Source organism: Sabethes cyaneus, chromosome 2, assembly GCF_943734655.1.
Source record: "Sabethes cyaneus chromosome 2, idSabCyanKW18_F2, whole genome shotgun sequence".
NCBI classification, from domain to species: Eukaryota; Metazoa; Arthropoda; class Insecta; order Diptera; family Culicidae; genus Sabethes; species Sabethes cyaneus.
This window is the reverse complement of record NC_071354.1, coordinates 236786709-236814149: the sequence shown is the minus strand read 5'-3', so window position 1 is coordinate 236814149 and position 27441 is coordinate 236786709. Positions and strand designations below refer to the sequence as shown.

Below are 27441 nucleotides of genomic sequence, written 5' to 3'. Positions count from 1 at the left end.
TCACTGCCAACATTTCCGATATATGTACCTTACCTGGACCGATTCCGACTACATCCATATTGGTTTTTATTCGTTTTAAGCCTAGTTTTCGGGCAAGCGACTCTGAAATAAAGTTGCATTGCGAACAATTATCTAAAACAATGCGAGCGAGATGTGTGAAGTCAAATTTATCTTTGACCTTCACCAAGGCTGTCGACAAGAACACTTCGCAACCGGTCCGCGAGGGGTGCACTGTTGACTCGGACGGTTGAGATGTGTCTAACGATTGAGGATCGACAAATTGCTTATCACACGATCGAGTACTCGAAAACGCAATCGGCATATGCACGAAACGAGGCGACACGATTGATTTTCTATTTCTTTGCGACGACGAGTTATCAAATTGAATAGATATTTGTTCCACCTTACGAGACGACGGATGAGCTGTAGTGAAAAAGGCATGTGGATGCTGTATATTCGATTCCGAGATAACCTTATCGGCGATTGGTGGCAAATGTAGGAGAGTATGGTGGCGTTGCGTACATATACTGCAGCACGATGCGTTACAGTCTCTCGCCATATGATAACCCTTTAAACAATTTATGCACAATTTATTCCTTTTCGCTAAATTAAACCTTTCCTTGGGTGGCATGCCCTTAAAGCGATCGCAACTAAACAACGAATGGCTTTGCTTACATGCTACACATTTATTTGATGGTTCTGTTACTACATAAGTGGAAGTTGGCTTGGGTTTTACCGGTTGCTTAGGTTCGATAATATTCTGGCCGGTTTGAGATAACTTTACGGACTGTAACATGCGACACTGTTTGCGAATAAATGTAACTAACTGTTCGTAGGTTGGCCTTTCGTCTTCCTTACACTGTTTCTCCCATTCCTTTAGAGTTACTGAATCTAAACGACGACTGAGGCCCTCGACAAGTACTGAGTTCCAGTGTTCTTCTGCTTCTTCCAAATGATTCAGAACGTTAACGTGGCGGTCAAATTGATCGACCAGTTCTGAAAGCGCTGATGCTGACTCACGTTTTAGAACTGGTATCGAGAACAATGCCGCAATGTGACGCTTTATTAAAAAATTGGGATTGTTATAACGTTTTTCGATGAGATTCCAGCCAATGAGATAATTGGCGGCTGAAACCTCTAAACAAGAGACAATGCGATGTGCTTCACCCTTTAAAGCAGCCTTTAGGTAATGGAATTTTTGCACCGCGGTGAGCTGCGCATTACCATGTACGAGAGACTTAAATAAATCGCGAAATTCTACCCAATCTTCAGGATTGCCGTAAAATTCCGGGATCTTTATTTCGGGAAGGCGCACTCCTAGGGTAATATTATTTGGCTGGATGATAGGAGGAGCACGTGGTTGCGCTGAAGGGATTTCACGTGGTAATTTAACCATAAGCGACGACTTTAAGGTCATATACAAATTTTGAAAAGAAATACGATCCTCAGACAACTCAGAACTATCTGGATCTTCACACATGTCAATTTCGTCCTGTATCTCAGAAAATTGCCGCCAAAGATCGTCCAAAAGAGTAATTCTAACCTGCACTTGGCTCATTTCACTTTCTTGGTAGTTATCATCGAAAGATTTAATTAAAGACGCAGAACCTAGTACATTTGCCCTACGGCGAATCAAAATCTTTATTCGGCTAACACCAGGGCGAGCTCTCTTCTTCGGGCTCATTATCGTATAAAAGTACACACCTTAAATTGCCTTACTTAACCTTTGTTGCTACCGACACTCGTAGCATGCAACGAACGATAATTCCAACGAGTGAGTCCAAGAATGAGTCCAAGCGATTGCACAATTTCACCATGCGCTCCTTCTCGATGAGGATCGATCAGCCTTCCTTAGTAGAAACGATGGTTAGTGAACTTGATTGTTCCCCCGGTGACGAGAAATTACGACAAAATTTATCCGGCGACGCGATTCCCGGGTTTCGGCACCACTGTTTAATATAATTCGACGATTTCGAATTTATTGAATTTTCGAGATAGCGAAATGATAACGACGAGAATTTGTTTGATGTATATAATTGAACGAGTTTCTTAAGACTAACTAAACTATTCATATAAAGTGGTTTTATATTCACCAATACATATGTAGATTTTCATGAAGCGATAATAAGTAATATAATATCCATTGAAGCGGAAATACAATTGCCGAAGGCCAAATAGTAGCTCACTTTCAGTTCAGTGGGTAAAGTAACAATATCGTGTACATGTACTAATTTAATTTAAGGTTGATATTCACTTGGTATTTTTTGATTATTGCGAAATTCAAATATGTTGTAATCCTCAACAAGCATGTTTCGCAACATGACCACACCGCGGCGCGCGAGTGTTGCTTCGAGTTTTCAGTATAAAATCATACAAATGTAAAAACCCTACTGCATAAAACCCTGCAAATGCAAGCTACTCCGCAACATGCATAACAGAGGGTGCTAGTGTGCAAACAAAATGTGTAGGACGATGGCTTTTAAAGGATTTTCTTCTAAGTGTCATGTCAGTTCGTCAGTGATATTAGTCTACGAGCTCAACCACGATCTCTTCGTAGCAGAATGTTCCTCCAAGTACCGATGCGAGAGACAAATTATACAGCAAACGGGGCCATCGTCGGGCCAAACCCAGCTGACACTTGCTGGACACTCGTTGTAGTGGCCTGTAAATGCCTATAACTTCTATAAAATAGGATATTTTTAGATGAAACCAATTGCATTCGACGGGGAAATTTTTTCAGTTTTTCTATAATACTCTAAGATTCGCAGTAGCCATTGGACACCAAAGATATTCTGGGTTGTGCGAATCTTGAAATATTTGAGAAAAACTAAAAAAAATTCCCCTTCGGTTTCATCTAAAAATGTTCTATTTTGTAGGAATGATGGCCGTTTGAATTTCGTCAAAATTATGCATGTCCCGATTTTGTCTAACCCTACACTGCCCATAAATGGAAGACAGTCACATCTGCAAAATCGTGCAACTACGAAAAACGCTGTTGAAGACACGACAATTTTTCTTTAACATTGAATCGATTTTGGAAACAAATCGTCAAAATCGTCATAAAATCACTTGAATGTACATAACAGAATACTTTTACAAACAATTTGTGCACAAGTGACCTAAAATTTGTTCCAAAACTTAGAAAAACTGCCGAAGTTACTGATATGCGTTTATTTGTGCTTGAATAAGCCAGAATCAACGCATAACAGTCACGGCATGCCTTGATCCTTGCATTGTCGGTGACTCGGCAGTATTTTCAAGACCACGTGTCGTTGTTTTGACGTGCTCGTTCAATTCAATTGTTGAAAATGTCCTTTTTGACTCAAATCTCTTCCTGGCCTTTTCTCCTTTTTATTGTAATTTGTTATCTTGAGTTCCTAGCGAGGTTGCATGATGGGGTTTGTTTGACTCAGAAGCTGGTCGCTTTCCTGTGTGTCCGAAACACTCTCAGAACGTGTCCGAGCATGACCAATGTGAACCTGAACACTATATGTGACAACAAAAGAACTATTTCAAACTAGTTTTGCAATTTCGAGTACCGACTTAGAGATGTCACATGTTGTATTTTAGTTATATTCAGAAACTGGTCCCCGTAGAGGAATCCGGAACATTCACGGACATGTTTAGATGTGGCCAATGGCGTCTTGTACACTTTATACGACTACCAATAGTCTAGATTTGCATATCCGTGTATTTATAGGTGTCACATGATGGGTTTGTTCTGATTCAAGGTGCTTCTATGTTCAAGTCCCATATATTTCGGAACTTGTTCCTACTGGAACTTCGGAATCGTACATCCGATCCAAATTCTCCTCAATAGTGTTCTTCTAGTTCATAAAAACTTCCGTTTGGTAGTTGCTGCAGGCGAATCGGTCCAGGCATTTCCCAAACGCAGATGCTTATTGATATATTTTTACTACTGTGACTGTTATTCGTTTATTTGTAATATGGGACTGACATAGTTTGATATTTTTTTCAACATCTTGGGAACAAACATAACTTTTCTGTTTGAAATATTGAAAGAACAGTTAATTTAAAGATGAGTCCCAGGTTTATCTCAAAGATGGCGAAAATTCAGATGGAACTGTTATGCATTTATGGGCAGTACAGGTGTTTTATAGAATCCCCAGGACAAATAAATATAGCATCCAACGCTTACTCCACTGGCACAAGCATCCCAGATAACCAAAAAAGATGGTAATAGAACGTTCACATTAAATCGTATGAATGTCAATTTTACACTGGAATTGTATAATGATTAGAGTATGTCAAAACAAAGTGAACAATAAATTGTTTTGCAGTCGTGCGTGTCCTCATATACAACTCATGACTGTAAATTATAAAGCAGTATAAATGATTGCAATATTAAGTTATATCTTAATCATATATTCAGGATTATATCATATATTCATATATTCAGTTGCGTGTTATAAAAACCGCTGTATAAAATGCAAGATAAAATTACAAATAATTGTCAGAATTTTCGCACGTATAGTGCCTCCACTTTGGTACATATATGTCCTTATATGGCGTGAAATATAACTTTTTCGTTCAGATATGATTTCGTATATCTCAGTTGCAATCAAGATATACAAACCAAATGGTTTACTGGGGTATGACAAACAACCGCTGTTGCTGTGTGCATATTTTCTGATACCGACACACGCGAGCACACCGCCTCGTAGCGTCGTTTTGCGCAGCCCGCTTACGGAACCAACAGCTCGTGAGCTGTCAACAGTCCTCCGCGAGCGTGAGTAGGATGCATGACTGCAGATTTTGCTTTTCTTCGCCCACGTTTCACATGAGGGTAAGAACGGGGGCCCTCGTGACCGTTCGGTATCAACTGCGCGGGTTGTAATGACGAGTGAGAGCGAAGGCTTACTAAAATGCAAACTCGCAAAAACTCGTCGCAGAGCATAAAAAAAGAAAGGGAGCTCGCGAGAGATGCTTATGCCAGCGGTTTGTTCGTTAGAACGAGAACGCGTCTACACTTCGTAACACTTCGTAATCTTTGTTTATTAACTCAAAGCAGCGTACAATACAGGCAGATACAGATCCAGACCTGATAGTTTTCTAGGCAAACTGATGACGCGACTACTCTCAGAGCTACAATGGATCCAGTGATGAGTTTCGTGCGCATTTCGGAGACACTCTCGAGTCCCTTCGAGACGCTGCGAGGGTTGAAACAAGATGATAGCTGATCGATTTTGAGCAAAGGTAGCCAACGTCTTGGCTCCGCGGGTTACTTTAACATTATAGCCAGGAACTTTGCGACGGCGGAGGCAATCTACGTCAGACTGAAAGCGGTGTCTAGGAAGATTGGGCTGAAAATAAATGCATCGAAGACCAAACACACAAAAGAAAAAAGCTCAAAGGAGACAATCGTATGCCTCCCATGGACGGCGACGAACTAGAAGTGGTAGATGAGTTCGTGTATTTGGGATCACTGGTGACCGCGGACTTAAACACTATAAAGGAAAGGATCCAACGGCGCATTGAAGCAAAAATCGTGTCTACTTTTCCCTTCGCAAAATGCTACCGCTACGATCAAGAATCACACGCTGCCTCAGTACTAACTGAAAACAAAGAGATCGGAGGCCTATCAAGAGTTATAGGAACAATTGCTTGGAGAGAAGTCGGTAGGCTACAGGGAGCCATACACATTGCAGGGATGCCGGACGGCAGTGCGATGAAAACCTTTCTTCTCAATCACCCCAGCGGCACCATAAGCAGAGGAGCCAAATGTGCGAGATGGCTCGACCAGGTCGAAAGAGACTTGTGACTTCTGAGACGCGTGGGAAATTAGCGACGAGTGGCCCAAGATCGGGTTGAATGGAGAGGACTGCTTGAAACAGCGCAAGCCACCCGGCTTTACGTTGACGACGACGACGACGACCAATGATAATAAAAAATAGACAGGTTTTTTGGTCTTTGCCCTCCAGCAAAAACCATTATTCACGTCGTACAACATGCACACTTTGCTGACGAAATCAAACGAGTCCTCGAAAACGAACCTTGCTTCGTCCTATCTATACCGGTCGCTATTACCGTTTAAAAGTTGCCGTCAAATTATCTTACCAGATAAAGATCCGGTGATTCAACGGTTTATCCAGCGGATGCACATCAAGCTCCTTCACTTCGGATCAGCTAACGACCTTCTGAATGCTCTTTGTCAAAAATCGCTCCTGAAAGATCGATCCATCATTCTATTTATCTCACGTTGATGTGTTAAATGCCTCCGAACTCAAGGATAGCCAATCAACTAATGGGAAACCTGTCAGTATCGAGATTGGTGTCATCGCCCCAATTCGCTATAATCAGTGTGGATTACGCCGGCCCTTTCTGGATTAAACAAGGGTCACGTCGCCATTTGTAGCTGCTTTCGTCTGCATGGCAAATAAGGCTGTGTACCTGGAAGTCGTCGAAATCACTACGAAGAATGATTCATGAATTGCACTCGGTTAACGTCGCAAACTTCCGAGGTGCGAATCATGAATTTTGAACAACTTATATCAGCAGTTCTAGAATCAGTAGGGTGTGAACACCATCGAATGCTTTTGTCCCAGCCGTGAAAGTAAATGGCCTTTCATCCTGCTAGAGGTACCAGAATTTGAAGGATTGTGGAAAGCTGCCGTAAAGTCAGTAAAAACCCACCTGAAGCATGTCGTCGGCATCGTGTAGTTGACATTTGAGGATCTTTGGACCGTCATGGCTCAAATCGAGGCCATCCTTCGCCGGTTACCTCATCGGACGACTACTCATCGCTCCTCCAGCTCATTAGAAGGCGTCAAAGCTTCACGTTTGATTTGCTGGCAATTTGTTTTGCTGGCAATTTGCTGTATTTGTCCTACTCAATGACCGAAACCAACCACCACTCAACTGGAAATTGGGACACATCGTAGCAGGTATACAGCATACCCTGGTGACGATGGTCTTGTTCATGCAATTGATGTCTGTCTTGATTGATGATGTCCAGAGGCTGTAAGTATCGACGTCCGAGAGGCCTTAAGTTCCTCAACCGGACAAGGAAAATCGATGACCTGGAAATGTTTTTGATGGAGGTGATCTTTTGTATGTTTATTGGAAGAATGATGACTAAGTACAACAAGTACCAACAGTTAGCGAGGTCCTAACTGGGAAGTTCAAGATCACATTGCTTGGAGATATGCAATATTTCTTGGAGCGAGACGAAGTCAGTAACCTCTATCTTGTGTCGATCAGTCTAGGCATCAATAGAACTTGATTGAAATAAGTCTAAGTGGATTTTACCGATACTCACCTTTGTTTCTTTATTGAGCCCTTTTTCTAGTCATTTTTTTATTAATCTTCAATATTCCTAGTTAATCCTCCGCTAGTTTCACCTAAAAATACATCCTTCATTCTTTCCAGCATTTACCACCCAGAACGTACAGACCGAGGAGCTCTCCCTGTTCCGGAAACGTCTCGCAGCCCTACAGGAAGTGATCAGCGCGCTAGCCGATCACGACCAAACCACCAGATGGCATCCGAGGCTCCGTTCGATGCAAGCGGTCCTGGCCGTACTGCTCCGTGTATCCCAGCAGGCGGAAAGCCTCAACACGGGCGGTTACTTCGAGTGGGTCGACTCCAAGGTGGTCAAATCGCTCAAGCAAGGTCAGTACATTTGTTTGGAACACGTCAATCTGTGTTCGTCGGCTATACTGGATCGATTGAATCCGATCTTCGAACCGGATGGTACGTTGCTGATTTCGGAGAAGGGTGTGGATGGGAACCAGGAGGCGGAGGTTATTCGTAAGCATGCGAATTTTCGGGCTTTCCTCACGTTGGATCCGAAGCACGGGGAGATTTCACGGGCGATGCGCAATCGGTGCGTGGAGCTGGCGCTCCACCGCGAGGGTTACTCGGAGGATGATTTGAGGAAGTTGGTGTACGAGAATGGAGTGCGGCAGGGGTGGTTGATTGGTGCCATACTGGCCGTTCATCGCGGGGTGAAGAAGGTTTCCGAATTCAACCAGTTTGGGGTTGCGCATGTGCTGAAGTTTGCCTACCTGGTTGGGCAGAACCAACGGATGGGAGTTCCGGCGAGGAAGTGTTTGCTGATCAGTGCGCTGGAGGTTTACGTGAGGTCGTCCGGCACGGATTTGTTGGGTTATGGATTGGAGTATTATAGGACGGCACTGAGAAGTGCTGTTGAGGAGGAAATTGAGAAGGCGACGGAGGTGGTGGATCTGGTGGACTACGGTCATGTTGTGCTGAGATCGGATCAACTGAACCGGCTGCAGTTGATTAAGTTGCAGGCGGAACCGTTGTTGTGTGTGCTTCGGTGTCACCAGTACGGAGTTACCGATACTATCGGGGCGTTGGTTAACATTTCGACGAAGTTCGGTGAGCAACAGGAGTTTGGTTTGAGTGATTTGAAATATTGTCTGTATTTGTTGTATGGAATGAGCAGTTTTCAAGACGTTAAGTGCCGAAACATCTTTCTGGCAGAATCGTTGAAAATTGTGGGCAAATATCAGTGCAAGAATGAAATCGTACCGTCCGCTCAGGAAGTCGTCGAAGTTGATTTTGAGGTTAAATCAAATTGTACCGGACAGAAGTTCGATTCGGGTCAAGGATTTTCAGACTACAAAGACCTTCAGCATTCCGAACAGGAGAAGTTCGAGGTGGCACCCGGTGATTCAGCAACGGTTGAGACCGTTTTGCAGCATTTGGTTGAATTAAATGACCTTCTTTTTGAAACTGTCCAAAAATTTGCTGCAGCTGCAGCTGCTGGTGGTGGACATCTGCCGTGGGATCATTCCCTTTTCCCGGAAATACGAGAATATCGGCAGGATACTAGTGTGGATCAGTATCGGATTGGTGCGATTCTGCTTCTTGATACGACTCTAAAACCCATTGAGGTTAAACAATCGATTAAACTGAGCCAAATTGATGTTCTATCCTACTCGAAGGCCGTGACGTTGAAGATGATCAACGATTCCGTGGGAAATCACTTGATTGAACAACTTTATGACTTCCTCGTGAATTTTAGACCGCTGGTTGAGGAAACCCTACGGTCGACTACTTTGAACGGTGAAATTTACACCAAGCTAGTTGGTTCCTATTTTTGGATCAATCGATTGATCACACTTTCCGGCCGGAAATTGTTCGTCAACAGGGAAGTGAACTCCGCCTTGGTGGACTACATCATGCTGCACATCAAATGGGTTCAGAAGCATTGTCTTGCCCTGTTCGAAGGAGGTCACAATTGTGAACGGTTCAAAGCGGTGGCTCGCTCGTTGGAGGATTCGGTGCAACGGAGCAGTCATCCCCTGGCAGAGGGAAGGAAAGTTTACTCCAAGACGTTCCTCAACAGTTTGCCACTATATTCTCGGGAGCAAGTAGACCACCGGCAAGCGTTGGTGGAGTTCAATGAAGGGTTGCGGCTGGTTCCGAGGTTGACTCGCCTGTTCGATTATGATGAGTTCCGGAAGAGATTAGCTCTGCTTAGTCACGGTAAGACCATTGATGTTAGGCGTTCGTGGTTTGCGAAGGCTGCCCAAGCTCCGTTGATGATGTTGGAGAAGCGGGACTGCCTGCTGGCAGTTGAAGATGAGAAACTTGGACGCCTCTTGAAGCTGATTCAGGACTTACCGACCTACGATCAGTTGGGTGACGATCAACTAAGCCAAGATGTACGTCGGTTGGAAGATTATAGAAAATTTGTGGAGCAATTTGAATCGTTTGAAGATGGCGGAAATAAGTTTGAGGTTGAGGTGCTTCCACTTTATGAGTACTTTTTGGTGAAAAGTTTGACGGCCGGAAGTTCAGTGGTGAACCAGGATTACGTGGCGAATGTTCGTTCCCTCAATCTGGATGTACTGGAATTGTTTAAGCAGCGTAATGATGTGAAACATCGAAGCGTAGTACAAGTGATGGCGGTCTTCAATGAGTTGGTGGCTTCCGGGAAATTGGAGATTGATGATGTGATGAAAAACCTACCACCGGGTGCGTATGGTTGTTTGACATCGTACTATAAGAGTTGGAGAAAGCAGATTTACAACTTCCAGCTCGGTTCTTTGGCTGTTGAAGGTGCGGTGTGCTATAAAAATGGTACGGAATCCGACTATGAAGCGTGTCCTGAGCAGGTGACCAGTCAGACCTTCCACGGTGCTATTTTGACCTCAAATGTTTTAAACGTTGTGCTGGAAAATAATGGCGAGCTTCGCTCGACCGGATTGGGAGAGCTTCCCGAATGGAGAAAAATGCTGCAGGTTATGAGAGATACCATGTGGAGCAATTCGACGCTGATGGGATCGAAGCAGGCTTTGCACAGTGTTGAGTTACGCAACGCAATTGAAGATGCGAAAAAGTTGTTGTTCGAAATTGATACGTTGAAAAAGTTATTTAATTGTGATTCAAGTGAAAAATTCCTACAAGATTTCAACAAACTGATTGACGAACTCCGAAATGTAGTACAGCAAGCAACGCTTGCGGAAGTAAATGCTGACTACAGCAAATTTTTCTCTAGCAGTGAAAGGAATTCACAATGGCGACTGGTTTCGTTGCTGCGCTCCCTCATGGGAGCGCTCGAGTTAAACCTGATGGTTCACCTACCTCTGATGGATCCAGTGGAAAAGAACTCTCTAAAAAAAGCATACACAGACGAGGACATTGCCCACTACCGGACGTTGGTTCAGGTTTACGATTACATGGCAATCACCATGAGCTACCGACGTCTAGGGGAAGCAACCAAGCGCTCATTCACGGACCATCTAAACACGCTGGTTGCTAAGCGACAAAAGCTATCCCGGAAAGTTGCCCTCCGTCCGGAGAACAACCTGTACAGCGAGCTCGTTAGGGACATTAACAATTTCCTCCTATCTTGTTGTCACCCGGGAACGTTGGTGGAACTACTCAAGACGGCCACTCAGTGCTGGGAGTTTGAGGTTGACGTGAAAAATCCGGTTAAAAACTGCACCCAAACCGGAGCCTTCCAGCTGAAGGCGAACGAAACCATTAAGCAGATCGAACTGTGGATGAATACCGCCGAAAAGTTCGAACATCACACGTTGAAGCGGTACGGTGCCTACTATCGGGACTTTTTGGAACCGTTAAGCTGCTCGGTAGCCGCGTTGAAGTACGGTCTGGCCGGCGTGAGGCACTCGCTGCTGATTCGAAGGGATTCGATTGAGGTTAAGAGCAGTAGTGGAGTGTTTTATGACCTTTCCGAGCGGGATGCGCTGACTAAAATCGTTCAGAAGTTCGTTCAATTCCCAATGGTTAAGCCGATTGAGTTGTTTGATGTGGAAACTACCGGAGGAGGAGGACACCGGGTGAATGTTTATTCGCTGTTGGAGAAGATCGACCACAGCGAGGCGAACTATTTCCGCTTGTTGAAGTCCAAACTGCAGGAGGTGAGGAATGTGATTACGCTGCGAGGGTCTATCGGAGAGGACGAGTTCGTGGATTTGGATAAACTGGTGAATGTTTGCAATCAAGTGTGGCAAAAGCAGGAGCACCTGCGGCGCAAGAAACAAGCCGAAGAGGACAGTTTGTATCAGACTAAGAGTCACTGCGAGGAGGAAAGTGAAGAAGTGCTCGCGGAGCGAGAGATTAGCGATATGTTCCCGAATTATGTGGATGAAGATTTTGCTGATTTCATTCAAAATGACACGCTGGAGCAGGTGATTAAGGTCGGTAAGGTTGGACGAGGGCAAAAGCTGGTGGACACGATTAGCCACGAGGATTATGCGTTGATCTGCGAGAGCTTCATGTATTTGATGAATAAGTTCTCCCGTTCGTACTATTACAATCCGGATGTTGTTGCAGCGGATTTGCCAGAAACGGCGGCACCGGATTTCATCTCTCCATTCAAAACAAAAATCACAATTTTCCAACAGCTGATGCGCAAATATAAGCTAGCATTGAACAGCAAACTGGATGAAAGCTTCTACCCCGGTTTGAGCCTGCTAATTGGCCTGCTGCGGGAGAAATACGACGACCAAGATTTGCAGTCGCCGTTGGCGACGTCGGCAAAATACAATTTCTATAAAGATTCCAACACAGCGGAGGTCGTACAGTGCGTCGCGGTTCTCAAAAAGGTTGAAGAGCGAGTCCGAGCTTTGCTACTGGAATGGCCAGACCACGCTGGGTTGAAAGATATCATTCGAATCTTGGAGCGGATCTACGGCCTCCCATCGACGGCTCCGATTGTCCGCTTTAGCACCGGGCTGCAGCTGCTGCGGCAGAAGATCGACGAGTGGAACGCTGTCGCCCATCGGGCGAACAATCTGCGCGAGCTGGAGGCCGAAATCGTAACGTTCGTGCACCGCTGGATGCGCATGGAACTCCAGTTTTGGCGTGATTGCATGGGACAAACGTACGAGAATGTTCGCAGAAAAGCCTGCAAATATTGGTTCTTTATGTACAATTTGCTGCACGAATTTTTGCAAAGTGATTCTAAGGCGAAGCTGGGGAATTTGCTGGATTATAGGAAAGTCGAACGCTACTTCGGGGAGGATGAGCTGTTGGAAGACGAGCAGCAGGTCGAGGATGGTTCGGTTCAAATCGGAGATTTGGTTCAAGTTCTGAAACAGTTTATGGAGTCTTCCAGCTACGGAGAGTTCAGCACACGACTTCGCATGCTGAAGTCCTTCGAACAGTATCTTATCTATCTCAGCTATGAAGATAACCGTAAAAAGGACACGATCGTCGCCGTTTTGCATAATCTGCACATGTATTACGATCAGTTTTCGGCGGAAATCGAGGAATACATCAAGTCGAAGCGAACTCCGATCGAGAAAAAACTGAAAGATTTTGTTAAAATTGAATCCTTTAATAAGGATTTATCCTACTTTAGTATGCGAAATAACATCGCCCGAGTGCATCGCCAGCTGCACAAGTTCCTGAAGGAGTTCGAAACCGCAATCCGGGAAAAAATCCTTCCCATATTCAGCCCGAAAGATCCGGCGAAGGAGATCAACGATGCCGAAGAGCAAAAGGTCAAAACCCTCCGCTCGGACCCGAAGATCACCTACTACATGGTGGACGTGAAAAATTTCATGGCCTCAGCGAAGCTGAAGGAAAAGTTCTCACTCGCCACCGACCTACCGAAGGAGCAAACCGCCAACCAGGAGTTGTTCAGCAAAATTGACCGCTTTTTCCTAACCTCTCGCGGTGTCGTTAAGCAGGCGATCCTACACGGACCCTTCCCGGGGTTGATCTACAGCTTGGACACGTTCCTGCACGACCAGATCGAAACCATTGAATATCTTCGTGCGCTGGAGGTGAACCGCGAGCAACCGAAACCGAAGCAAAAGTCACAAGCCAAGCAGATTCTCAATCAAAAGCGAAAGGCTTTGGCCGACTTCTACAAGAGCCTAACGCAGCTGGGGCTTAGCTATCGAAGTGGTGTTATTGAGGCTGCCATAGAATCTGATCCGGTGGATCTAACGATCAAGCCATTTGCCGTCGAATCGCTGACTCAGAACAACAAGTATCGTAAGGTCAATCAACATCTCGTGTTTTTGAATGATAAGCTGAATCTGTACTACTCGAAGTGTGTCTTTAAGATTAAACTACTGTCGAAGGTGATGTTGCAGCCGAATCCAGAAGTCGGGGTGATGAATATCGATCGGATTCGTGGCTTTGCCACGGATCTGTTCCTGTTGGTGCAATCCCAGCGGAAAGAGCTAGGTCAATCCATCGCCAGTGTTTGTCAGCTGAGGGACCGCATACAAGAGCTGACACAGTTGAGTGGTTGTTTGGAATCGACTGCTCAAAAGTTCCGGTTCGAAGAGGCTCGCCAACAGTTCCGAACCATGAAGCGTTGCCTTGTCGAAGTACGAAGTGTTTTGGAACAGTTCAATCTCCTGCTGAAGTGTGCTCCTGCGGAGCCCCGTGAAGAGCTGAAAGTGCTTCCGAGTGATGCTGGAATGGATCAGAAAGCGCTGGCCCCGGTTTCGAGACTGTCGCATGATTGTTTAAGCTTGACAGTCAAGTTAAGTGATGAGTTGAAAAAATTCGACGAAACATACATCGCTGGTGATACGGTTTTACGAGTACGCAAGCAGTTCCAAGATATTTGCCGCACTCTAGAAGCCCTCAGTGATAAACTAAAGGTCGAAAACACAAACGAACACTCAATCTACGCACAATCCATCACCGATCTACTGAAGATCGTTCAAAAAACTAACGATAGCCTAAATCAAACGGAGGAGCAACTAGAAACCACCGATGAAAACCCATCCCAAACCAGCCAGAACGTCAACAACGAACTGGAGAACATTATCCACACGGTTCTGCTAGCCATGCAACACCTCTTCAAAAAATACTCCGCGCCAGACGAAGAGAAACCGACAGGCACCTCAACCGATGGGGCAACAACTTCCAAGGATGAGGAGGAGCCGGACGATCAGGACCAGGACGGAGGCAACGCACTACAACCGCAGCATCTAAAGCAAAAAATCAACCACAATCTGCTGCAGGACCTGCAAACGTTGAACCTACGGAAGCTGTCCGGCAAGCTGGACGGGCTCCTGTTGGTGCTGGAAAACATTGGCGATCCGGCGGCGAGCAAGTCGGTCGTGCAGAAGCTCGTTCGGCTGGTTCCGCTGCTCGAACAGTACGAGCTGTTGGTCGAGTATTACCTCGTTCAGCAGCTGGGAGCGCATAAGATTAGTGCGAAAATGCTCTCGGTTATGCTGACCGTGTTCATTGAGTTGGGTAGTAAGGGTTTTTGCGTGCCGCGAGATTTGCTGGGTGATGACGATCAGGATGGTGGAGGTGAACGGCAGGAGGAGAACCAGCAGAGTGGGGAAAAGTTCGGTTTTGAAGATGGCGAAGGGGAGAAGGATGTATCGAATAAGATTGAAAGTGAGGATCAGCTGGAGGATGCGAAGAAACCGGGACAGGAGAAGGACGAGGAGCAGGAGGAGGAAAAGGATAACAAAGAGGAGAAGGGAATTGATATGAGTGAGGATTTTGAGTCGAAGCTGCAGGATGTGGAGAAGCCTGAGGGTGATGATTCTGAGGAGGAGAAGGAAGACGAGGAGGAGGATGTGGACAAGCAGATGGGTGAGACGGAGGAAGGGGCTGAGAAGTTGGACGATCAGATTTGGGGTGATGACGAGGAAAAAGAAGACGACGAAAAGGAAGAGGATATGGAGGAGGAGGATGGGAAAGGTTCGGGAGAGGCGGATGAACAGCACAACAATTTAGATTCGGAGAAGGAAAAGGCTCCGGGAGACGAGGAGGAGGGATTGGATGCGATCGATCAGGCGAAGGATGATCGAAAGAAAGAGAAACCCAAGGATATCGAAGATATGAACAATCAGGAAGGGGAGGAAGAGCAGGAAAATCCTTACCACAATCAGTTGGAGGAGCCACCACAGCCGGAAGAGTTGGATCTGGATGAGGAATTCAACTTGGATAATGATAACCGGCCGGATAATCAAAAGGATGAAGGGGAGGACCAGGAAAATCCATTTGACGTTGATAATATGAAGGATAGTGCCGAGCAACAAGATGAAGAGGGAGAGGAGTCGAAGGAAAACGACCAACAAGAAGAGCAAAGTACTCAACAAAATGCCGACGGTGACTCATCGGATGAAGAGGAAGAAGAAAAACCGGATGGTGAATTGAAACTGGACGACAAGCAAGAGGAAGGAGAACAAGAACCGACCCCAGAACAGGAGGAAGAGGAAATCCAGCAAATACCGGATAAAGAAAAAGACGAGCAAGACGAACCACAAGAAGAACAAACTAATGACGGCGGCGAAAAGAAAAAGGAACAAACCGAACAGCGGGAATCGAACGACAAACGTTCGGAGGAGGATCGCATCGAAGCGATGCCCGATAGTGAGAACAAGGGCACAAGCGATCAGGTGGCGAACGAAAAGCCGGAATCCAAGCAGGAAAATGAGTTGCACGAACAGGACACCGGAGAAGATAAGGACGGGGTTGGACAGGCGGAAAATGAACAATCCGAAAGCGGTCATCAAGGGATTGCTGAATCGAAAGAAACTCGGGCGAATCGTGACCAGAAAGAGAGGATGCAAAAGCAGGAGAAGCGCCGACAAGGTAACACCGATGACGATAGAAGCCTGGGGGATCCGAACAAGGCGGAAAACAAGAGGCTGAAAACCATTGCCGAGATCAATAGGGAGGATAAAGCGGAGAAGGCAGATGAGGCGGAAGCGAACGAAGAACAGGAAGAAACCGCAGAAGAATATCAGCATGTGAAAGATGCGAAGCAGAGTGACAAGACGACTCTGGATAATGCCACCGAGGAGCAGTCCAAGAAGGTGCAACACAAGGAAAACCAGGAGGAACAGGATAAGAAAGCGGATGAAGAAGAGGAAGGAACCGATGAGTTGATGGACGTTGAAGAGCAGGAAGAAAATGGCCAGGAAAACAAACAGGATTTGTTGGAAAGTGAAAAGAATGAAAAGAAAAAAGACAAACCAAGTCGGAAGGATGAAACTGCCCGTGATAAGGCGAATACGGTGGAAAACGTTGACGTGGAAGGAGACACAGTCGAAACGGCACAGGTTGGAAGAGGAACGGAAACGACCGCACACACTCTGTAAGTATAAAACCTTTTGTCAAAATGCTAAATTGAGCTTACCTAAATTTGTTTCTCTCCCACCCAAGCATGGACATCCTGCACGACATGACACTGCCGGAGGAACCGGCGGCAGCGGAGCTGCTGGAAATGCGCAAAATAGTCGAACGGGAAACGCTGGCGGTGAGCGGAGCCGGCTCCCAGCCGGGCCACGATGACTTCGACCGGTGGCAGCGGATTTCCAATCGAATGCTTCCGAACGCGCGGGAACTCTGTGAACAGCTCCGGCTGATTTTGGAACCAACCAAGTGCACCCGGCTGAAGGGTGACTACCGGACGGGTCGTCGTATCAACATGAAAAAGATCATCCCCTATATTGCGTCGCAATTCCGGAAGGACAAAATCTGGCTGCGTCGAACGAAGGCCGCCCAGCGGGACTACAAAATTACCATTGCCGTGGACGATTCCAAATCGATGGACCATAACAATTCGAAGGAACTGACACTGCAAGCGATTTCGTTGGTGTCTCAAGCGCTGACGCTGCTGGAAAGTGGCCGGCTTAATGTGATGTCGTTCGGAGAGGCCCCGAAAAATTTGCTCAAGCATTCCGATCAGTTCGATGGGGCCAAGCTGATTAATTCGTTGAATTTCGAACAGAACCAGAGCCGAATTGCCGAGCTGCTCGACTTCGTGCGGACATTCAACTCGGAGGATGCCGCTGGCTCGGACAACAGTATTTTCGAAAATTTACTTCTAGTGCTCAGCGATGGCCGCAACATCTACAGCGAGGGAGAAAAGAAGGTGAAAAACTCCGTCAAACTGGCTCGCTTGCAGCGAATATTCGTGGTTTACGTGATCATTGATAACCCGGAGAATAAGGTGCGTTTCCAATGCATTACCTAATTTAATATGAACAGTAGAAAAATGAGTTTTGTTTTCACTTTTGCAGCACTCAATCATGGACATCCGGGTGCCACTCTTTACGGCCGATAGGAGTGAAATTGTGATGCAGTCCTATCTGGATGTGTTTCCCTTTCCGTACTATGTGATCGTACGCGATCTTGGACAGCTACCGTTGGTGCTGAGCGACGCCATGAGACAATGGTTCGAGCTGGTCAACAGTGAGCAGTAATGTAAGTTGGGAAGTAACTATGTGTATGTAAGATTGCTACCGGGTTAAGCTTGTAGTTTGTTAGTGACTTAGATAGAAATATCTAATCTTTTAGGATTAAAATAAAATGTTATTCAACGTAGATATATGCTACTATCTACAATAATAGATTAGCGATATGGGAAATATAATTGTTTTACTTGAATTAATCTCAAGATTTTTAGATTGATTTTTATTAAGTTTTCATAGAATTCATATTAGTTTGAGCAATTATGGCTAGCAAATCTTAACATGGGCTTGCTAAACGCATTGGACATTATTCTGTTTCCGTTTCCATAACCGTTGTGCGAGAACGTGCGATATAATTTGCACCCTTTCGTAAAACTTTTAATTGTACACCAGGGCTTGTTCGTTCACTTTGACTCAATTTTGATTCATTTGACGGTACCGTCTCTGCTAAGCAAAATTTGACCAAGTTGTGTATGGAACATTTGTATAGCTAGTTATTATCTTCAATTTTGCTGAATAATGTTTTACTGTATCTGTTGTAGTTTCGATGCTACAATGCTAGTACGTAATTAGTAACTAAATGAGCATTCATTTAATCACTAATAAGATACTAGCATCGTAGCACCGTAAATACAAAAGATACAGTAAAACTTTATTCAGCAAAATTGTAGATAATAACTGGTTCTACAAATGTTCAATACGCAACTTGGTCAAATTTTGCTCGACTGAGACGGTACTGTCAAATGAATTAACATTGAGTCAAAGTGAACGAACAAGCCCTGTTGTACACACACTGATATTTGCAGTTTTAAAGAAACTATCGATGACTCGTTATACAAGCTTTAATTTTAAGTGACGGGGAAAATTATCCATTCCATATTGAGGAAAGAAAGGTCCCTTTAGCGATAAATAGCTGTACTGAGTGCCGGTTTTGGCTTTGGAGATTGTGACCTCAGAAAAAGGAGGTAATTTACAAAATTGAATCGCACTATTCGAGGATAGTAGTTTGAAGATTTCATCTGCTTGTTTAATTAAAGTAGGGGTAATAGGGGCATAATGAGCATACGGGGCAAAATGGGCCACCGTTCGTTTGGGCATATTGGACAATCAATTTCGCTAATTTGATTAATGGACTTGTTGATAATGTTCTTAATAAGCATCTCAACAAAAATCGCGTCCAAATTCGTTGACATGTCTGAGATATTGAGAAAAAACTCGAGCCGATTCAGGAATGTAAAAATACTATAAGAATTGCAATCCATAAAATAAGCTCTATAGCCATTTGTTGCGTGCTATGAACTTCTCCACTCCATATATGGTTACTATTACCATATACGAACAATTACTTTGTATGATTGAGATATTTTTTTGTTTTATCGCATTATTATAATTGTTTTTGATTAGCATGGCTGTAAGGGGCATAACGAACATGCCTGGCAATGTATTTGTACATAACCAATAAAGGCTGGAAAGTAATATAAACATAAAAATGACATAGTCAAGTATAATGCTGCGTAATTGTAAGCAACAATCAACCCGAAAATAGCGGTTACAGAGCAAAAGTTGTGTCGTTCATCTACCTGCCACTTGAACTGCCATGTTGCATATGTTGTGCAACTGAAAAAAAAATCGTTAAATAGAAACAATCATAAAATAACCGCTGAATGAAATCAAAATAGTCACCATTTCTCTTTTCTTCTATATGATATAATCCTTTGTTATTTTCCAGTATAAACTGGCTAAATTGGTAACTTTAACTAATGTGCCCATATTGCCCCGTATGGTGGCCCATTATGCCCCGTATGGTTTTTGAACGAAGCAAAAAGTATCATTTTTTAAACATTTAAATTTAATGGCTGTTCATAGTCAATCAATATTCTAACATTGATAATTTATCAAAGACATGTCAAATCGTAAGTTTATGGCAATTATTAGAATTTTGATTACGCGCTACATGTTTTATGAAGCGTTTTGCTTAGGTGGCCCATATTGCCCCTACCACCCCTATCACTCGAAAGACTTGAAAAATATCCTAAATTATTTCCTGGCAGATCTTTTAAAGGCAAGAATGCGCAAGGATCAGATCAGGGGCAGGTATCGTCGAAACAAATAAATGGAGCTTGTGCAATGTCTTATTTACACTAGCACTAAGGATCGCCCAAGACTTACCCCTTCGGATGGCTGCGAACGACTGCCCGCTGCACACCAATCAGTACCATTGACGCGGCTGGAATGCCGGCGATACCGATGACTGGCGGCACGATAGCGCACCGAACGCAAGGCATCCGTGGCGATGATAGCTCAGGGCATCACTGCCAATAGCTGTATGATGCGCGCTCCGATGCAATGTGATATTCTGTTCCAGGCGGACTCAACCCCCACGAAGCTGACTTTCTCTTACATGAAGTGACTTGTTTCATTTGTTGAACAGAACGTTTCAAGAAAGCTTCAGCCGAAGTTAGTGACTGTTTCAAATGACGACGACTGACAGTCAGGCATGATTTGTCGATTTGTAATTCACTCAATGGAGTTTCTTTCGGCTTTGCAGTCTTAAAAGCCGAAAGAAACTCCATTGATGTAGATTAATTATAATAGGCGTTGAGTTGAAGGAAATGTTTATTTGTACAGGCTCGTATACGATAGCTTTAAGGAGCCAACTTTTTTTTATGTCTAGTTTTTATAACATGTTCAATACTGCTTATATACTATGTTAGAGGGTACGATCGTTACACCCGATTTACTGGGGTTAGTATGGCTTAATTACTTATATTCCAAAGCTGGAGGACAAGGAGGGATAGGTTTCAAGGTTTCAAAGCTCGTTATTGTTTTCTACTATTAGCGATGGACAGGGTCCAGTAGATAAACGCTGTTCAGCGTTCCAGTTACTACGCTCGTGGGTGCGGGTCAGAATTAATGTGTCTTCATTGGGGTGGCATTGTTACGTGGAAATCGTTGGGGCGATTGGTCTGCGAATTATACAAAAGCGTATTAAATTCTTACGTCAATTTTCTTTAGAAAGTTATAAACCAGAGTCATGTACTGAAGATCCCTGCTCGCCAGAATGTCTCGCACCGGCATGTTTGGTTGTCTTCCTCGGGCCCGAAGGGAATCTGTTAGCTGGGCTCTGACACCACAAAATTCGGTACACGACCATATAATATGCTCGATGTCGTGATAGCCATCGCACAAACGCAGTGATTGCTTTCTGCAAGTCCTATTCGGTAGAGATGCGAGTTTAACGTATAGTGATTGGACATGAGCCTGGATATCAAACGAATGAAGTCTCGACCCAAATCCAGCCCCTTGAACCACGCCTTCGTCGATACCTTAGGAGTGATGGAATGTAGCCACCGTCCCAGTTCTCCTTTATTCCATGAGGATTGCCAGTTGATGAGAGCTCTCTGGCGCAAGACGCTAAAAAATTCATTATAGGCAATTGGTCTATAATAAGTTTCCCCTTCGATTGCGCCCACCTTAGCTAACGAGTCAGCCCTTTCATTGCCCGGAATGGAACAGTGAGAAGGGACCCACGCTAAGGTAACCTGGTATTTTTTCCCGGACAAAGCTTTTGTAAGCTCTCGTATTTTCCCCAAGAAATACGGTGAATGCTTTGCAGGCTTCATTGAGCGGAGAGCCTCTATAGCACTGAGACTATCTGTAAAGATAAAGTAATGGTCTGTGGGCATTGTTTCGATAATCCCAAGAGCGTAGTGAATTGCGGCCAATTCTGCCACGTATACAGAAGCAGGAGCATCGAGTTTGAAAGAAGCTGTAATATTTTCATGGAAGACACCGAAGCCAGTGGACTCATTATGCTTAGATCCATCAGTAAAAAACATTTTATCAGAACTAACGTTTACGAACTTATTGTAGAAAATTTTGGGGATCTCAAGTGCACGAATTTGATCCGGGATACCAATTATATCTTCTTTCATGGTGATATCGAAGAATATAGCAGAATCAGAAGTATCTTGCGATGCGACACAAAAGGAAGTGTATGAAGAAGGGCTGATATCTTGAGCCATGTAATCGAAATATAAAGTCATGAATCTACTTTGAAATTGAAATTCGACAAGCCTCTCGAAATTACAAATCACTAATGGGTTCATAACCTCACATCGAATGAGCAGACGGTAGGACAGTTCCCAAAAACGGTGTTTCAACGGAAGAACACCAGCCAGCACTTCTAGACTCATCGTATGTGTCGATTGCATGCATCCTAAGGCAATCCGCAAACAACAATACTGTATTCTCTCTAGCTTAATAATGTGCGTGTTCGCGGCGGAGCGGAAACAGAAACAACCGTATTCGAGAACCGACAGTATCGTTGTTTGGTATAGCCTTATAAGATCTCCTGGATGGGCGCCCCACCAGGTTCCGGTTATTGTACGGAGAAAATTGATCCTCTGTTGGCATTTTTGTTTCAGATACCTAATATGGCATGCCCAAGTGCATTTAGAATCGAACCAGACCCCGAGATATTTAGTGACTAGAACCTGCGAGATCGTTCTACCCATTAGCAGAAGCTGCAGTTGTATTGGATCATGCTTCCGAGAGAAAACGACCAGCTCAGTTTTCTCCGGGGAGAAATCGATACCAAGCCTAAGAGCCCAGCTGGACAAATTATCCAGAGTATCTTGCAGAGGACTTTGCAGATCATCGATTCTGTTGCCCGTTACGGATACAACGCTATCGTCAGCAAGTTGCTTTAGCGTGCATGGGTTAGCAAGACAATCATCGATGTCATTGACGTAGAAGTTATATAACAGAGGACTTAAACAAGAGCCCTGGGGGAGGCCCATGTAGCTAATTCTTGAGGTTGTCAGATCGTCATGTGTAAAAAGCATGCGTTTTTCTGACAACAAATTGAGCAGAAAATTATTCAAATTCGGTGAAAGTCCTCGTAAATGAAGCTTCTCGGTTAGGACTTCTACAGAAACTGAATCAAAAGCTCCTTTAATATCCAAGAATACGGACGCCATTTCCTCTTTACGAGCAAAAGCGAGTTGTATTTCTGTAGAAAGCAACGCTAAGCAATCGTTCGTTCCTTTACCTTTGCGAAAGCCCAATTGAGTATTTGAAAGTAAGCCGTTCGTTTCGACCCATTTGTCTAAACGAAATAAGATCATTTTCTCCATCAATTTCCGGATGGAGGAGAGCATTGCAATCGGCCTATACGAATTGTAGTCGGAGGCTGGTTTTTATGGTTTCCGAATAGCAATAACTTTCACCTGTCTCCAGTCATGCGGAACGATATTTAGCTCGAGAAACCTATTGAACAGGTTCAATAGACGCCTTTTAGCAGAGTCAGGTAGATTTTTCAGCAAGTTGAATTTAATTCTATCTAACCCTGGAGCATTATTGTTGCACGAAAGGAGAGCAATTGAAAATTCTGATATTGAAAACGGCGGTTCGTTTGTAATCGACGGGGATGCATCGCGAAAAGATCTCTGTGACGGTACAGAGTCCGGGCAGACTTTCTTGGCAAAATCGAGAATCCATCGATTCGAATATTCCGCGCTTTCATTTGTAACGTTACGATTCCGCATGCGTCTAGCAGTTTGCCAAAGAGTACTCATCGCTGTTTCTCTAGATAATCCGTTCACGAACCGTCGCCAATAACCGCGTTTTTTTGCTTTCATCAGACTTTTCATTTGCCTCTCAAGTACTTCGTACTTCCTAAGCAGTTCTATCGAACCATGTTTTCGAAAGTCCTTATACGCCGTAGACTTTTTCGCGTGCAGGTCAGAGCACTCTTTGTCCCACCAGTTAGTGGGAGGTCGTCGATTAATTCTTGTACCCGGTATCGGTTTTGTCTGTGCTTGAGTCGCGGCGTCGAGGATCAAGCTAGTGATAAACGTATACTCTTCCTCCAGAGGGAGTACTTCATAAGACTCTACAGCTTCGGATATTGTAGATGCGTAACTCTTCCAATCAATATTTCGCGTGATGTCATATGAGACATTGATAGGATTCGAGGAGGCTGAACCATTAGCAATTGAGATAACGATTCGCAAGTGATCACTACCGTGGGGATCGTTAATTACCTTCCACTGGCAATTTAACGCTAGTGACGTCGAGCAGAGGGACAAATCGAGCACGCTTTCACGGGCTGGAGGATTGGGTATTCGTGTCGCTTCCCCGGTATTTAAAAGCGTCATATGAAATTCGTCAATCAGACTACAAATTAAAGAAGAACGGTTATCGTCGTATAGCGACCCCCATTGTGTGCAGTGAGAGTTAAAATCTCCTAAAATCAGAAATGGTGCTGGGAGCAACTCTGCTATGTCGTAAAGTTGCCTCTGTTCGAACCGTACTGCCGGAGGAATATAAATCGATGCTATAGAGATGTCTTTACCATTTACGATAGCTTGAATGGCGACAGCTTCTATGTTTGGGAAGGAGGGGAGGTCGATTCGGAAGAAGGAATAGCACTTTTTGATCCCTAAAAGTACTCCCCCGCCATGTGATCCTCGATCCCGACGAATTATATTAAAATCTTGAAAATAGAGCTCGTTATCTGAAGTGAGAAATGTTTCGCAAAGCGCAAACGCGTCACAATTATATATGTTAATTAATTGTTTAAAAAGATCAGACTTGGGGATAATACTTCTGCAGTTCCATTGTAACACCATTATTGAATTCCCATTTTTTCTCGATGTATTAGCCATCGAAGGACATGACAGCAGCAAGAAGGGGCCATTGTGTAGCAAGTTGTTGCAAAAATGTTTTTACTGTAGGGAGAAAAGTAAACAAAAGACTTCTAAGAGGATCCGAAATATTGAATGTTTTTAGTATCCAGTCCACGATATCCGAGAATTTCAAGAATCCTGAGTTATTCTCTAGCTGAAAATGAGGTGCACTTGCGGTTCTTGGTGCTCTAGGAAGCGGTGGGTATTCCTGATTTGACCTAAAATTTTGCAAACCAGGAGGTACCTGCTTCGGATTTTGTAAACCGCTTCCTTTTTGTGGTTTTGTGCTATATGTTGTCCCGCCTGGGGGTATCTTGCGTCCCTTGCGAGAAGGACTAGGAAAGTTACTCTTTCTTCTCTTTCTAGATCTATCTTGCAAGGTACTAGAAGCTCCTGCGACGGGATCATCAGATGTACCCTCATCAAATGACAAAAGGCTAAAGATGTTTTCTGGTATAGGTGGTGTAGCTCTCTTTAGCATCTCTGCATAAGATCGCTTTGAGCGTTCTTTAAGAGAACGCTTTAATTTTTCCCCGCGTTGTTTGTACGTGGGACATACCAAAAGATCATGAAGAAATTCCCCACAGTAAAGACAGATTACGGTCTCTTCACTGCAGGTACTCTCTTCATGATTTCCGCCACATTTGATGCAGCGTGCCTTATTGCAACAGAAGGCGGCTGTATGGCCTAGCTGCTTGCAGTTCTGGCAGTTCATGACCCGCGGTACATACAGGCGTACAGGTAGACGAACCCTATCCAAGAGAATGTAGTTCGGTAGAACAGATCCAGCGAAAGTCACACGAAAGGAATCCGATGGGGAGAATTTATTCTTCCCTTCTTCGATTGATACTGACTGCAATTGCTTGCAGTCCAGTATCTTTACCTTCGGCATTATAGGGTTCTTAAAACAGCCAACTCCACAACGCAGAAGATCTTCGACAGTGAGATTCCCTTCGGTGACTACACCGTCAACTTCTACATCCTTGGCAGGGATGTACACGCGATACTCTCTCGTAAAGAACTCAGAGCTAGCAATCTCGTTTGCTTGCTTCAAGCTCCTCACGACAACTCGCAATTTATTCGGTCTCACCTTCGTAATGTCGGTTACGTCCGAGAAATGTTTTGCCAGGTCCTTGCCGATTTGAATAATGTTCAATGGTTTACTTATGGGCCGGAAGTAGACAACAAACGGTCCTTTTGAGCCATCTGGGTAAGCTTTCTTCCTTTGGTTTATAGGGGGTTGTGATAGTGGGGGAGTAGGTACAGGAGGTTGTGAAGGGCCGGGAGTTGGGAATCCTAGGAACTCCTCTTCCATTTCCTCACCGTTAGAATCAACATTGTTGATCAAACCAACATTCGAGTCTTTCATTTTGAGCGGGAGCAATAAGCTCTCCGCAGAATACAGAAGTGAATTCGTATGCAAGGGGGAGTCAATAAGCAGTGGTCAATAAAAAAAAATAGGTAAATAAAATCAGAAGACTAAACTTAAAAAAGAAAAATTCTATATGGTACTTCTACGTTGAATACTTCACCAATATTTGGTTTCCAGCGTGCCGCGGCGCCTCATCAAACTTTGGCGTCCAGGGTGGCGCGATCTTCGCTGTGTGTCTCGTACGACCTTTGTTGCTGCTTCGTTCGGTTTCTTTGCAGACAATAGGTACTTACTTGAGTACACTGCTACTGGGGAAGCCAATTGTGGATACTATGTATACGTATGAATATTCCTTTTTCTGGCTACTGATAGCCAAATGTAAACGTTCCGTATTTCTCACTTTTTGACGAAGCGGAAAATAATAAATTTCGCGAGGTAAAATACCGGTACGAGCGCAAAAACGTTGCCGTACAATATTCGCCACTACGAACGAGCAGATATGCGTCTCGTGCCGTTCGCAGCTGAAGAGCGACTGAAATAAATATCAAGTTATTAAAAAATAAATCGAAACGCGACGTCTGGCAAGGATGCTCTACTGTACCTTAAACGGGTTTAAGAGCTATAATCATTTGAGCCATAGTTTCACCATTTTCATTGCTAGTAGTCGAAGAATCTCATCAGCATTAACAGCAAATGTTGTTTTTCTATTAGTTTTACAATCTTCTTTCAAGCTTAGTTCTTCTTCAAATAAGGAGTTCGAAAAAACTGGAACATTAGAAAATACCGGAAATACTGTTTTTTGCCTTTCCAAAACCGGTATTTCGGTATCCAAAAATTGATCGGTATTACCGGTTTCGGTACTACCGGTACTACCGGTTAGGCAGCCCTACTTCCAAAGAATCGAAATCAAAGACTACAGCGCCGTTGGACCTAGTCCGGTAGAGGTACCATCCGTAACCGGATAACGGTACTTCATGTTGATTACCGACGGCTATTCGACGGCATCCCGGTCATCGCAGGTCGGGACAACATGCTGGTAAAACACAGGAGATATATCATGCGGCCACCATCTGATTTCAAGACGGATGGTGACAAGCAGGGTTTTTTTTTATTTTAACGAGTAGGGAAATTTGCTATCAGACACCTGAGAAGACAACTCAGGGAGTGGGGTTTGGTATACCAACCCCCCTACTGGGGCGTGAGAATCCAGACCCACTAAAACCCTACTCGAGTCTCCAGCCTCAATCCCCCCTGGCACCACCTTATCGGTATTACTTCAGGGAGGGGCTATTGTGCTTAACGCACGCTCTTAGATAACTACTGGACTATGGTAGTTAGGCTGTTTATTCGCCGTTGATCGGCTTTCCAGCGGTTTTGTAGCTCAAGTACGATCTGGGCAGCAGCCGCATTGACCGCTCCCCAGACGTCCGAGCTAGAACACATCCTTTGGACTAAGTTATCCGGAGTAGTGTCCTGTCCGCTCACTGCCATCATGTTGCTTCTCACGCCAGCCCGCGAAACGAGGGCATATGAAGAAAGCACACACTTAAAAAACTCAGCAAAATTTGCCGGGATTTGGACAACCGAGCGTTCGGTGAAAATTTCAGTTTTGCAAATCGACGTTTACGGATCTTTACTAACGTTTGGTAACATAAAAAATTTTACCGAACTCTCGACTGTCCAAATCTCGGCAAAATTTTGCTGACTTCGGCACTTTTTTAAGTGTGCA

General features: G+C 44.4%; 1 protein-coding gene across 1 annotated transcript in view; it reads left to right on the top strand.

Annotated features, from left to right (window-relative positions):
- Positions 1-17818, top strand: part of LOC128738218 (midasin) — a 31656-nt gene extending 13838 nt beyond the window's left edge. The window contains exons 5-7 of the mRNA XM_053833195.1: positions 7390-16549; positions 16618-17407; positions 17478-17818. Of these exons, the coding sequence (XP_053689170.1) occupies positions 7390-16549; positions 16618-17407; positions 17478-17660 (10133 nt within the window). The 3' untranslated portion in view covers positions 17661-17818. The remainder of the gene's footprint in view (positions 1-7389; positions 16550-16617; positions 17408-17477) is intronic.
- Positions 17819-27441: the final 9623 nt, after the last annotated feature.